We start from the raw sequence: 12,691 nt of genomic DNA, 5'->3' as shown, positions 1-12,691 counted from the left end.
TTTCCTTCTAAACATATATTACATAGCAGGCTGAGGCTAGTTTCTTACTTAATAATTCGATATGAAGGAACCATTTAAGGTTGCTGTCTATAAAAATACCAGGAAATTTTACAGAATCAACAATACTGATTTGGCTGTTATCTTATCCACATTAAAAAAGAGTAAATTAGAGTCGGACCAGGTTTTTATTTTAAGTAAATCAGAAGTTATAGTTGCTTGAAGAGTTGCAATATTAGAGTTTCTCCAGTTGGTACTCCATCAGCAAAAAAAAATTTTGCATCGATTTTTAAATTGTAAATGTCATTTATAAATATAATAATATCAAATTAAGAAGAATATGTTTATTTTATAATATCGATGTTTTCTATTCGTTTTGAGTACGTGAGTTTGTCGTTCTTATACTAATGATAGATATTCTGTTTATTTTTTGTTAGCTTACAAATATGTTATATTAATGATTTATCTATAACAGTCTAATATATATATATATATATATATATATATATATATATATATATATATATATATATATATATATAATTTCATTTTTTTCTATGTTAAATGATGTATTGAACTTTTTAGAGGCACGTATACGCCTGGGCATTAGATCATAGGGTCCATCATAAATACAGCGAGACCGATGCAGACCCCCATAACGCCAAAAAAGGTTTCTTCTTCGCGCATGTGGGCTGGTTGGTAGTGACGCCGCATCCTAAGGTTGTGGAGAAGAGAAATGCGGTAGATATGAGTGATTTAGAAACAGATGCCATTGTAATGTGGCAAAAAAAGTAAGTTGTAATGAAATATTTATCATAGGTATATATTCTAGTTATATTTTGTAATAAAAATATGATAATAGCAACTCAGTTACTATGATCAAGTCCTCACAGATACTTCGTCTAGGGAGTAGCAACCCCAGTGGAGTCTTACGTTGCTATTTAATCAATTCTTTTTGTAAGTTAAACAGCATAATTTTTAATTATCAAAAATGTAACTCAAAGTTAATCAAACAACATTTAAAGGGTTTTTACTCCTATATTTAGTGGCTTCAAATATGTACATCCAGATAGCACTGATGATGAAATAGTTATTTCGAAAACGTTCTGTGATGTAGCCCGGTAGGGTTTTTATTATTATACGTTTTATAAAGGGATTTTTATATAAATGTTTTGTTTGAATCTTTGTTAAGTTTAGATAGCAGGCTTGTTTTGCTGCTAGATCGGATTTTTTATTACCTGGAATACCAACGTGTGATGAGACTCACAATATTGTTACTGTAATTCCATTATTTTGAAGACGAGTACATATACTCTGAATTTCTTGAACTAGAATGGTGGATAGAATGTAAGTTTCTTATGGAGTACATGGATAATATAAAGCCAATAAAGATTGCTATAGTTTTATTGCCGTTGAATGGAGTTTTCACAGCTTGGAGTATTCCATATAGTTCAGCAGTATAAATACTGCAATTGCTAGAGAGTCGAAACAGGTTGACAGTAGTTGTAGTTGTTGTAACAGCACAGCCTTTCTTCGCTCTTAGATGCGTCTGAGTAAAGGATCTTATCGAAGTTACATTGATGTTGTATTTCATAGAATCTTTGTTTGATAATGGAAGTTGATATTTTATTCTTATTATATTTGGATAATTCGATATTAAGATTTGGAAGTTTTCATATCCATGAAGGATAAGGTACCCTGAAAAGGATGGTGGACAACAGATTAATATTATCTATGTAAGGAATTAACATCTGAATAATGGACGGTACCATTCTAGAATTATTAATAACTAGTTATTGTCTATTATAGAAGAGATTTCTTGTGGTGTTTCTGGGATTTGCTGAAACTTTAGCAAAAAACAGAAGTTGTTGTCCTCTTAGGTGAAGCGAAGGTTCGAAACATTCTACGTGAATGCTTTTCACCGGACTGGATCTGAATGCTCCTAGAAAGAGTCAAAAAGAAGTATTTTGGACTATATTTAGTGAACGTATACGTATAGTGATCTACTTGATGACATGTAAAGAACACTACCATAGTCAAGTTTGAAGCGGATAAGAGCTCGGTATAGGTTTAGTAGTGTTTCCTTATCGGCTACCCAACTATATTGAGCTAGTGATTTAAGAAGATTCATTATTTGAAGGCAACGGACCTTAAGTTCTTGAATGTGTCTTCTCCAAGAAAGTTTTTTATCGAAAATAATGCCGAGAATCTTGTCTACTGCTTGGAGAAAATTTCCATTTAAAGGCATTGTTGGAGAGTGCGTGTTTTTTCTTGTGGTAAAATGAATAACTTTGGAGTTGGATGGGGAGTTAAAACCTGGGGAGTTGGATTGACTGGCCCAGTTGTTATATCTTATTTACCGTGTTCTGTAGTAAAGTATATTAGAATTAGAATATCTCGGACATATTACACGTGGAGAGAAATACACCTTGCTCCAACTGATTTTGCAGGGAAAGATCCAAGGAAAGAGAAGCATAGGGAGGCGTAGAATGTCATGGCTGCGCAACCTGAGAGAGTGGTACGGATGTACATCAAATCAAATTTTCAGAGCAGCCGTCTCAAAAGTCCGAATAGCTATGATGATTGCCGACCTCCGCCGCGGAGATGGCACTTGAAGAAGAAGAAGTAGTAAAGTGTTTGTGGTAGATGTGACCTTTCCATGACAGAATAATAATATGTCTTCAGCATATATTCCATACTGTACAGGATCATTTATGAAAGAACTTTAATCGTTTATAGTAAGGAGAAATAGTGTGCCGCTTAGCACAGACCCTTGTGGGACACCATTTTTGGTAATGTGATGTGAGGATGTTTTGCCGTTAGTAATTACTTTAAAGGATTAATCTGTGAGAAAGTTTTTTGACAAGGGAGCGATGACAAGGAAGATTGCAATTACTTCCTTTTGTTGGGTAGCGCATGCGCAATTGTTGATTGAAGAAGTAGAAAATGATTCATGGTGCATCGATTTGGTCTGAAGCCTGATTGATATTGGTCGAGAATATTATTTTGTTCAAGGTACCAAAGTAATCTTTTAATAACCATATTTTCTAGAAGTTTACATAATGAACAGGTGCGAGTGATTGGCCTCTATAAGTTTAACGTTTTTGGAGATTGATCGCCTTTTTTGATAGGAATCGTTAGGTATTGTCTTTACAGTGATAGGGATTTTTAAGAAGACCAAATGTAGTTGAAGTAGAAGAATGATGCGCATACCTTGGGTGGATAGAGTTCGAAACGATGACGTCCTTAAGAGAGCCGGCGTGGAAAGAGAACTCTTTAAATTAATTAAAAAACGCAAGATTGGTTACCTTGGGCACATATTGAGAGGAGCAAAATATGAAATACCTCAGTTAATCCTACAAGGGAAGATCGAAGGTAGGAGAGGAGCCGGCCGCAAACAATTATCCTGGTTAAGAAATATTAAAGAATGGACAGGAATACACAATACAGGCGAGCTGTGTCACGCCGCCAAGAACAGAATTCTAGTAATGAGATAGTCGCCTACGCACTTTGGTGTATGGCATGTTAAGAAGAAGAAGAAATGTAGTTGAACAGAACGAGAAGTATTTTCTCGTATGTATTTTGGTAAAGATTTTTTAAAAAGATAGAGAGAATATCGTCTCGACCTGCAGCTGAGCTTTTTTCGGAAAAATGTCATTGTTTAGTTCTTGAATACTGAAAAGTATATTAATGGTATGATTATTAAGTTTTATGGGTAGAACCAATTTCGTTCTGAGGATTGATAGGATTATTTGATTTGTTGAGAAAGCATACCGCTGATTTGTTGGTCATCTGTAATGACGATGTCGCGATTGATGGGAGCTGAAATTTTATATGATGTGTAATGCCCTTTCATTATTTTTGACCATACTTGAGTCGAGGAAGTATCGTTTTGTTTTTGCTCTAAACCTTTTGAAATCTATTAAGTCAGCTATAGTGCAAAATTATCTAAATCTGTTTAAAGCTGTTTTGCTTTCATGAATTGATGTTTTACATGAGTCATTCCACCATGGAACGTATTGTTTTAGTTGGGGTAATGTTGGGTTGAGTTTTTTTATGTCTTCGTCTATGTTATTTTGATATTTAAATATATCGGTGCATCCTTTTACAGTTAGTTTAAAGAGTTCCCAATTATAATGAGATTTTCCATCTCGTTTTCGTATATTCTAATTTGAATGCATTGTTAGTAGTGATAATGGAAAAATGATCGCTATCGAATAAGCTGTCTAGAGTGTGCCAAGTTAGTAATGGGTGTATTTTGAGATCACATTAGCTATGGAAGTATGTACGATTTCCTGTGTTTAATAAGTTAATATCAATATTATTAATGACATCTTCGATTATGTTACCTCTTATGTATTTTTGGAGCCCCCTATAGTGTTGTGTGCATTAAAATCTCCAACCGTAATAAATGGACCAGAAATTTGAGATATTAAGTTCTCTAATTCAGTGCTTGTTAATGTATAATTAGGAGGAATGTATAAGCTACATATTGTGATTTGTTCTTGACACCATGCTCTTATAGCAACAGCTTCTAATGCAGTGTTTAGGTGAAGTTTACGGTAAAAGATTTCAGTAGATATGAAAATTGATGTTCCTCCACTAGCATCTCGGTGTGTAGTTCAGATATAGTGATAACTAACAAAGTTTTTTTAGATGAGGGTTGTGTGCTTCTGTAAAGTTTGTTTCTTGTAGACAAATAAAGTCAGGATTGGTTTCGGGAATAAGTTGTATGCGTGCCAGGCGAGGATAGAATCCATCGCAGTTCCATGAAATAATTGTGATTTTTGATATGTCTGTGAGTTTTGAGATGTGTTAGAGATGTACTTATCATCAGTTGTTACATATGAAAAGCCAAGATTGGGTAATTTTGTAGAGTTATCCATTAAGAGTTCGGTTGTGTCTTTAAATTTTTTTAGACTAACTCGTCTTATACAAAAAATGCAAAACCGAACTCCCAATGGATAATTCTACAGAAATAGAGTATTTTTGGTTAATTTCTCATAAGGTTGGGATGGATTTGGTATAACGTAGAAATAAGTTATTTGATGTCTGGTGTGAATTTTAATACTTCTGCGTATGGATCACTATTGGCGTAACAGTTTTTAAGAAGAGCAATTATGTTATCTGCTGGGGTTATAAATATTTTTGGAGTTTTTTTTATTGAAGTTCGTGTATGATTGTTTTTGTCATTTCAGATAGGGTTGATCCACAATTTGACCTTTTACTTTGTTTTTTGGTTTGGGGTTTAGAAAACCCGGCATGGATTTTAGTTTGTTCACTATAAACAGCTTTTTCAATTATGCTATATCTGTCGCTAGGAGAAGAAAGTTCTAAGTGTTGCGCCTTTATTGTTTATTTGTCTATCTGTCACATATTCACTTGGTTGTTCTAATGAGGAGCTGGTATTTGAGGATGTGAGTGGTACATTATTGACTTAAGAAGATATATATGTTTGTGTGAAAGAAACAGTGCTGATCTTTTGTATTTTTTTTAAACATTGTTTCAGCTCTTAAGGGAGAAGTAGCAATTGCCGGGATGGAAGAAGTACTTTCTGGTAAATTTGTGCAATTTAAAGCAGCGACGTGCCTTGATTTTTTAGAGACAAACATTCTATTTGGTCCGTAGAAAGGATGATATGGTTTTCATTATCTTCAAAAAAGATCACAAAAGAGATTTAAAGCTCAAAAGTTTCGGGATGGTGAAACATACAAACTTTTCTAAAGCTAAAAATATGTGAGAATTCCTCCCCCTAAATACCTGCTTTAAGAAATGATACTGAAGAAGCTATTTATAGACCTAGTCTTTTAACTACAGTTTCGATAATTTCGTGCGGGATAAATGGAGAGACATTGAATATTAAGATTCTTTTTGTAGGACAAACGAGTTTACGCATGTTTAAAGTTAGGGAGCCGATTTGTATGGTAGCAATTTGAGGCTGTCTTCGACACAGATGACGATTGCTTTTTCTTTCTTTGGGTAGGTTGGTTTCGGTGATGTTTTTGCTGCTGTTACGTATGACATTGAAGAAGTGTTGTTATTTGGTGTATCTTGGATTTGCGGATTATTGACTCTTGTTGTGACATTGTTGTGGAAGGAACAGTTGGTTTGTTGGTATTTTCCGTGCTGCTCATGTGCACATAAGGTGCATGTCAATTTTTGGTATTAACTGACAATTTTATTTTGGATGAACTATTGAGTTTATTGCCTGGCCTATAGGGCGGGTATATTATTTGTATTAGCTGTTTTTATACAATAAAGTTTTATATAACTTTCTGATAAGAAGGTATTAATTATTCTTATCGTACAAAAACCACATCGGATATACTACACCACTTTTTTAAACGATATGTATGTTTTCGATATATTCATTGTTATACGCTGCAATGTGAACTCATCGACGGCTGGCGCTGTGAACAAAATTTTTAAAGGCAAATAAATATGTCAATTAAATAAATACTTACATTGGCACTTCTTGCACCAAGCCACTTTTTATATTTTGTTATACAAATTTACTTCCCAAAAAAGTTTATTAAATTTTGGAATTCGTCTTGTTGGAGAATCGCTTTCATTTGCTCGTAGAGACCATTGATATTGTTAGTTTATTGTAAAAGAAACAATCTATGAGAATATGCTATACTGTTAATGAGTCGGTGCAGTTTGGACATTTGAACAACATATAGGTTGTTCTTTTGATGTCAACAAGTATCCATGAGTTCATGTAGAGTATGGCTGATTCTGAGTCAACGGATAACTATTTTTTTTTCTTTTTTTTATGATGGGTAGCTGCGATGTGTCGATGTTTGAATTTCATGGAGTTTTGAGAAGTTTTTATCCCAGTGATTTGGCCAGGATTTCTTAATCAGTCATGAAAAAATTGTTGATTATCTCCAGGTTGTACGAATTCATATTTTAACCTGGTAATAATTGATTTATTTGTAGAATCGTCAGCAGTTGTATCGATGGTAGTTTAAATTTCGTAGAGTTTCGAGGAGTTTTTATCCCAGTTATTTTGCCAGGATTTCTTAATTTCAGTCAAAATGTACTAATTAATAGTTTAAGCTGGTGATAATTGCTTTCTTTGCAGAATTGTCAGCAGTCTCATTGGCTAAAAGCCCGACATGAGAAGGAATACAAACTCGTGTTGTTTGAGCTCCAATGGAGACAAGGCAGTGCACTAAGGGGTGTTCGGAGTATACATTTTAAAAGTAGTAAAAAGAAGAATGGAGTCCGTACAAATTGGACATTTTTAGCTTCGTTAGGTAATCAAATTAATGATTGGAGTAGAGCTTACCTGTATAGGTAGAGACGAATAATTATTTGTGATTGTTACGAAAAATCCGACTCCTAACTTAGGTTTTTGATACCTGTATCTGTACCTGTATCTGTATTATAATACATTAGGATAGAAATTTGTGTTACCAGTTCTTGGAAAAATGGCCTCAGAAATAAGGTTTCATTATTATTAAAATTTTTTAAAATTTTTGAAAATATAATTTTGACGAAAATAATAACATTTGTTGCAGAAAGTACGATAGTGACTAATGTTTGTCAGGATCTCTATAGTTAGAAGTCTTTTTGATTAGTTCCTATACGGGATTGGTTTGATTATAAAATACATTAAAAAATATGATAGAAGTAGTTGTTGGTGACCCAATGATAGAGGAAGTTCACCGCTTCACAGTCTACGCTTCCGATGGAGCTGGATCTGAAAGCTTCAAGGCAAATTTACTATACTGTATTTTGAACAGTTTTAAGGGCTCGTAGATCAGGTTTAGTTTGTTGCAGATTTTAAAATATTGTGCCTAGCTATGCAGTTGCCTTTTTGATGTGTCATTTCCAAGTGAGATGACTATCTAAATAAGGTCTAGTATCTTGTGTTTCAAAAACTGTCAAGGGTGTGTCGTTTAACATGATTTGGTGATCTAGAATTCAACGTGTTCTTCGGGAAAATTAAATCAGTTCCGTTTTTTCGACGGAGAAATTAATCCCAGCGCTCTTCAATCACAAACGCAATTCGTTTACTGCATTCTAGATCAACTTTCTGGTATTGCTTTTGTCTTTATCGCAGTAGTATAAAATCAGATTATCTGCAAACATAGTATATTATACAGGTTTGAGTTTATTCTTGCAATTGTCGTTAAAGGCTAGTATGAAGAGAATGAAGCTTAGAAAAGACCTTTGAGGAACGCCGTTGTCTTAAACATAGGTTGGGGAATTTGTTCGATCGGTGAGAACTTTGCAACAACGGTCGGTGAGAAACTGTTCAATAAGAAAACATGTTTTCCTTAACGTTGTTACTCTTAGTCTGTCCAGTATTCAATTTTTAATGGGATGTTAAAGGGAGTTTCAACATTAAATGATACTGCTATTATATCATGTTTTTTTTCTGGAGTGCGGTGATTTCTTTTGTTGCATTACAGTTATCAGTCTTCAATTATCAGCGTTGTTGAGACATTATCGTAAGTCCAGACTAAGCTGAAATTATAACCCTGTGTTTTTCCAGATGTCATAAGTTTACACGTTATACATGTAAGTGAAATTTGGCGATAAGTGTTCAGTTTAATTAATGCCTTATCCTCTGTTTTATTGGTATGACAATTAATCCATTATTCTGGGAACTTTTTGTTCTTCTTCTTCTTCTTCGTTTTATGTAGACATGACTCTGTCTGGTTTTCGATGTGCCTCCAGTAAGTTATCGTTCCAGCGTTTTCGTGGTCTTCCTACTCATCGTCTACCTATTGGGAAACCGTCTCTTGCCGTCTTTACTACTCTATTTGTTTTCATTCGGCTTATATGATCGTTCCATTCTACTCTTCTATTGCTTACCCAGTTCTTGATTTTCTCCACCTTGCATCTACGTTGTATATCTGTACTTCGAGCTCTGTCCCATAGTGTCTTGTCATCAATTTTTCCTCTCAAGTATTTTCATCTCTGCTGTTTCTAACATCCTTTTTGTCCTCTCTATGTTAGGTCGTGTTTTTGCTGCGTATGTCATTATTGGTCTGATGACTGTTTTGTAAATTCTGCCTTTGATTTATATATATATATATATATATATATATATATATATATATATATATATATATATATATATATATATATATATATATATATATATAGATATTGTTTCAAATTCTTAAATTTTTGACTAAATTGTGTTACGTTTTTGTTCTTGTAAATACAAGAACAAGTAATTGCAACATACATTAGAACTTATTTAAGTAAATTCATTCTCAAAAGTAGTCATTGCACCAAGATATTCATCTGTGATTTTCGATTCCGAGGTTTTCGATTGCTTTAGGACTTTTGAAAATACTTAAAATGGAGCAGACACTGAACAAATGAAGTTTTTCTTTAAATGACTTATTTATAAGTTTTTTTTACATTTCTGACCAATAACTCTCGTGCCTATACTACAGAATTAACCAAAAGGGCTTAAACATGTTTTAAAGAAAGTAAAAAATTGTAAAAAACTTATGTAAGTATTACGTTTTGTCTGGAAATGACCAACCTTTCAATTGACAAATATTTTGTTGCACGGCCTCCACTAAATACGAATTTTTTCAATGGCTCAATATTTAAATTAAACCTTATTTTTCAGCAAAATTGTAAAACATTTTATTTAATGACGAATATTATATATTAATTTGATTTCTTTTTAGATATTATCCACCGCTGTTCTTATTATTCAATATTATATTACCAGTCAGCATTCCTGTCTATTTTTGGAACGAAACCATTTGGAACTCATTTTGGATAAATTTTAACACTAGATTTACTTTGACATTAAACATTGCCTTTTTCGTGAATAGTGCTGCGCATATGTGGGGCCAGAAACCGTATGATAAGTAAGTTTAATCATGTTTAACTTTTAATTTTTTAGACTTTCTTGCGATTACAACAACAACAAATGTTCAAATGAAAGTTTTTAGGAATATTTCTAAACACAATTATGTAAATAATGAATTAAATTTAACCAACACGTATCCCGGTTAGTTTTGAGTAAAAAGCTGATTCTTCCGTTCAAAATATATTTTGCCATATGATTGACATGGTAGACTTTCCCAGTGAGAATTGTGTTTTGTTCGAATCCAGCTTTTTCTGGTCACATACGGAGCTTTTTGGCACTGGATCTTGACCGAAGTGTTTTGTAGCTTATCCTTTTCTGGCAAGTCCATCAGATCTTTTATTGCCGTGAATTTATCAGCGGCCTGGAATCCACATCACTGTTATGTTTAGCTAGTCTGCTGAATTCTTTGCGACATTATCACACTATCCTAAAGTTCACCTTAGGGTTTCTAAGAACACCCATGGCCGCTAGCTTATATATGCATATATTAATCAGCTTCAGTTCACATACCCTCATGTTAATTTCTTTTGCACAGTGCATGATTACATACATCTTTGCCTGGAATACAGAGGTATGTTCTCCTAGTGAAATAAAAATATTTACATTTTCACCACTACATAATATTCCTAAACCCAAGCCTTCTGAAGTTTTAGACCTATCTCTGTTCCAGGTATAACCCTGGAGCCTGGATAATATATTTCCTCTGTTCCATCCCTCTATCCCTCTCGTGTGTCTATGTCTTATATGTCTATAAGATTTTTCCTGCAAACAATCTATGTGCTGACATACCTGTGCTGACGCTTTAGCGTATTATTCTCCAGTTGGTTAGTAGAATCGTTTTTTTACAGTTTTTGCTACAAATGACAACAGACTTATCGGCCTCAGGGACTTATCTTTACCCATTCTGTGTATATGAACCGGACTTCTTTTGGAGTAAAAATGTAATTATCTGAGGGTCCTTCGAGAAAACTTTAATGGCGTCTTAATATTTGTGCAATATGTTCTATCTCCTCGCATTGCCTTCTCCACGATTCTCTTTTTGCTATTCTTAGTTCCGTATTATATTAAGTCAGTCCTTTGCGATACTCGCTCTATTGACCCGATCTTTTGGCGAAATTAAATTTTTATCCTACCTATGTCCTCTGATTTGTCATTTTATTCCACCAGAATTAGAATCATCTTAGAATTAGAAAAGTTCCGGCAGCTATGTATAAGATCCAATGTCTGCCTTATCGTCCCTTTAACCCTACCTAAATAATATTCCAGGCCTGCTTGATATGCTTTCCAGTCTGTTTTAAGGGGTATAAGATAAGTTACATTATCATATTCAGGTTCGTAGGCTCATTATTAGTTATGCCAAACCTTGTTAATTCAGCTAATTAAATAAAAAAAAATTGCGCAATAACAGTATACCACTGACCAACTTTTAGACGTGTTTATTATAGTTAAGAAAATGCTAATTCTATTTATAATATATACAATAAACATTGGCAAAATACACGTTCGACTCAAAACATAGTCATGGCAACTCTCTTAAACTGCATGCAGTAATTCTAGACATGCCTGAAACACAAGAATAGGTTAGACTGAAAGGAGACTTTGTAAAGAACCGTATGAATAATCTCTACCATATTTATTTGTAACGTTAAACTTTTTAATTCTTAAACCTAATTTTTAATGCTTCAAAACCATACCTTGTATTGTAATAATACTTTCCGGGCTTATGTACGATGGTCTGAAAATTTCTAACATCTGCAACTAAGGCAGATATTATCAAATGCAAATAATTAAATGCATAGGTAGTGGAATCTTCAGAGCACCTGGAAAGAAATTTTTATATTTCTAATCTTTATGGTTAAAGTTGATGAAATATTTATAAATTTTTGTAATATTGGTAAACATCTATGGATAGTAGATTAACGTTCTAGCAAGCACCTATTTTCCTTTAAATACGATTGATTGGTTTTCTTGTTTAAATGTATGTTCTACAATGATTGTTCTGTACTCTGTGCTTAAAAGTTTCATTGGGTTGATTATAACTTCTAAAAATACAAGATATTTATTGCCTGTATTTCCATTTATATTCACTTACATCAGTTGAACATTAATACAAGGGAACGCCTGACCAGAAGATGTGTCTCTAATTCATCGGAATTATTCAGAAATAGAAGCATGCCTATGTTTACAGTTAGTTGTATCATTAATAACCTGTCTTAGAATGAGACATTTTTTTCCAGCTTTCTTCATATCCTTTGTCAAAAATATTGCTACCCCATTTCTATGTTCGGATTGCCTTCTTCTGCTAAGTATACAGTATGATTGTCTATAGTTGCTTTGTCAGAACTTTTACCATATAATTTCATTTGTCCCAAGGATACTTATATCTAGCTGCTTTATTTTATTTAATGATGTTATTAATTTTTCCTACCTGGTGCATCCTTCTTACATTTTATGTACTTATTTTGCTCTCTTAAAAAAAAATTATTTGAGATTCTAACTGATCAGAACATTCAGCCATTACAATGGTTTTTTCTTGAGAAAGTTACGACCTACTTGGTTTCTCGTTGCCTGCCTTTATTGTGTAGTAGAGCAAAAATAGCATACGGAGTATATGAAGAATATACGGAGAACTAAAAGAGCAGGGTTTGTGGAGTAGACGCTATCACTTATATAGAAAAAGGCATATATAGAGGGCGTTATACAGTACAGGGCATGACGCGATGGTGAGAAAAGTATTTGACCGAAGAGAACCAGTGGGACGAAGTACTAGAGGTAAACCGAAACTTAAGTACCTAGACAATTTGGAAGATGACTTAAAATTCAATAAATGATAGAGAAGAG

General features: G+C 33.6%; 1 protein-coding gene across 1 annotated transcript in view; it reads left to right on the top strand.

Moving 5' to 3' along the window:
* LOC140449530 (alpha-amylase-like) overlaps positions 1-12,691 on the top strand; it is a 265,425-nt gene that overhangs the window by 246,035 nt on the left and 6,699 nt on the right. Inside the window, exons 10-11 of the mRNA XM_072542729.1 lie at positions 583-788; positions 9,663-9,848. Of these exons, the coding sequence (XP_072398830.1) occupies positions 583-788; positions 9,663-9,848 (392 nt within the window). The remainder of the gene's footprint in view (positions 1-582; positions 789-9,662; positions 9,849-12,691) is intronic.

The sequence above is a fragment of the Diabrotica undecimpunctata genome, chromosome 1 (assembly GCF_040954645.1).
Source record: "Diabrotica undecimpunctata isolate CICGRU chromosome 1, icDiaUnde3, whole genome shotgun sequence".
Classification (NCBI taxonomy): Eukaryota; Metazoa; Arthropoda; class Insecta; order Coleoptera; family Chrysomelidae; genus Diabrotica; species Diabrotica undecimpunctata.
Note: the sequence above shows the minus strand (reverse complement) of the source record. Positions and strands in the feature narration are given on the sequence as shown.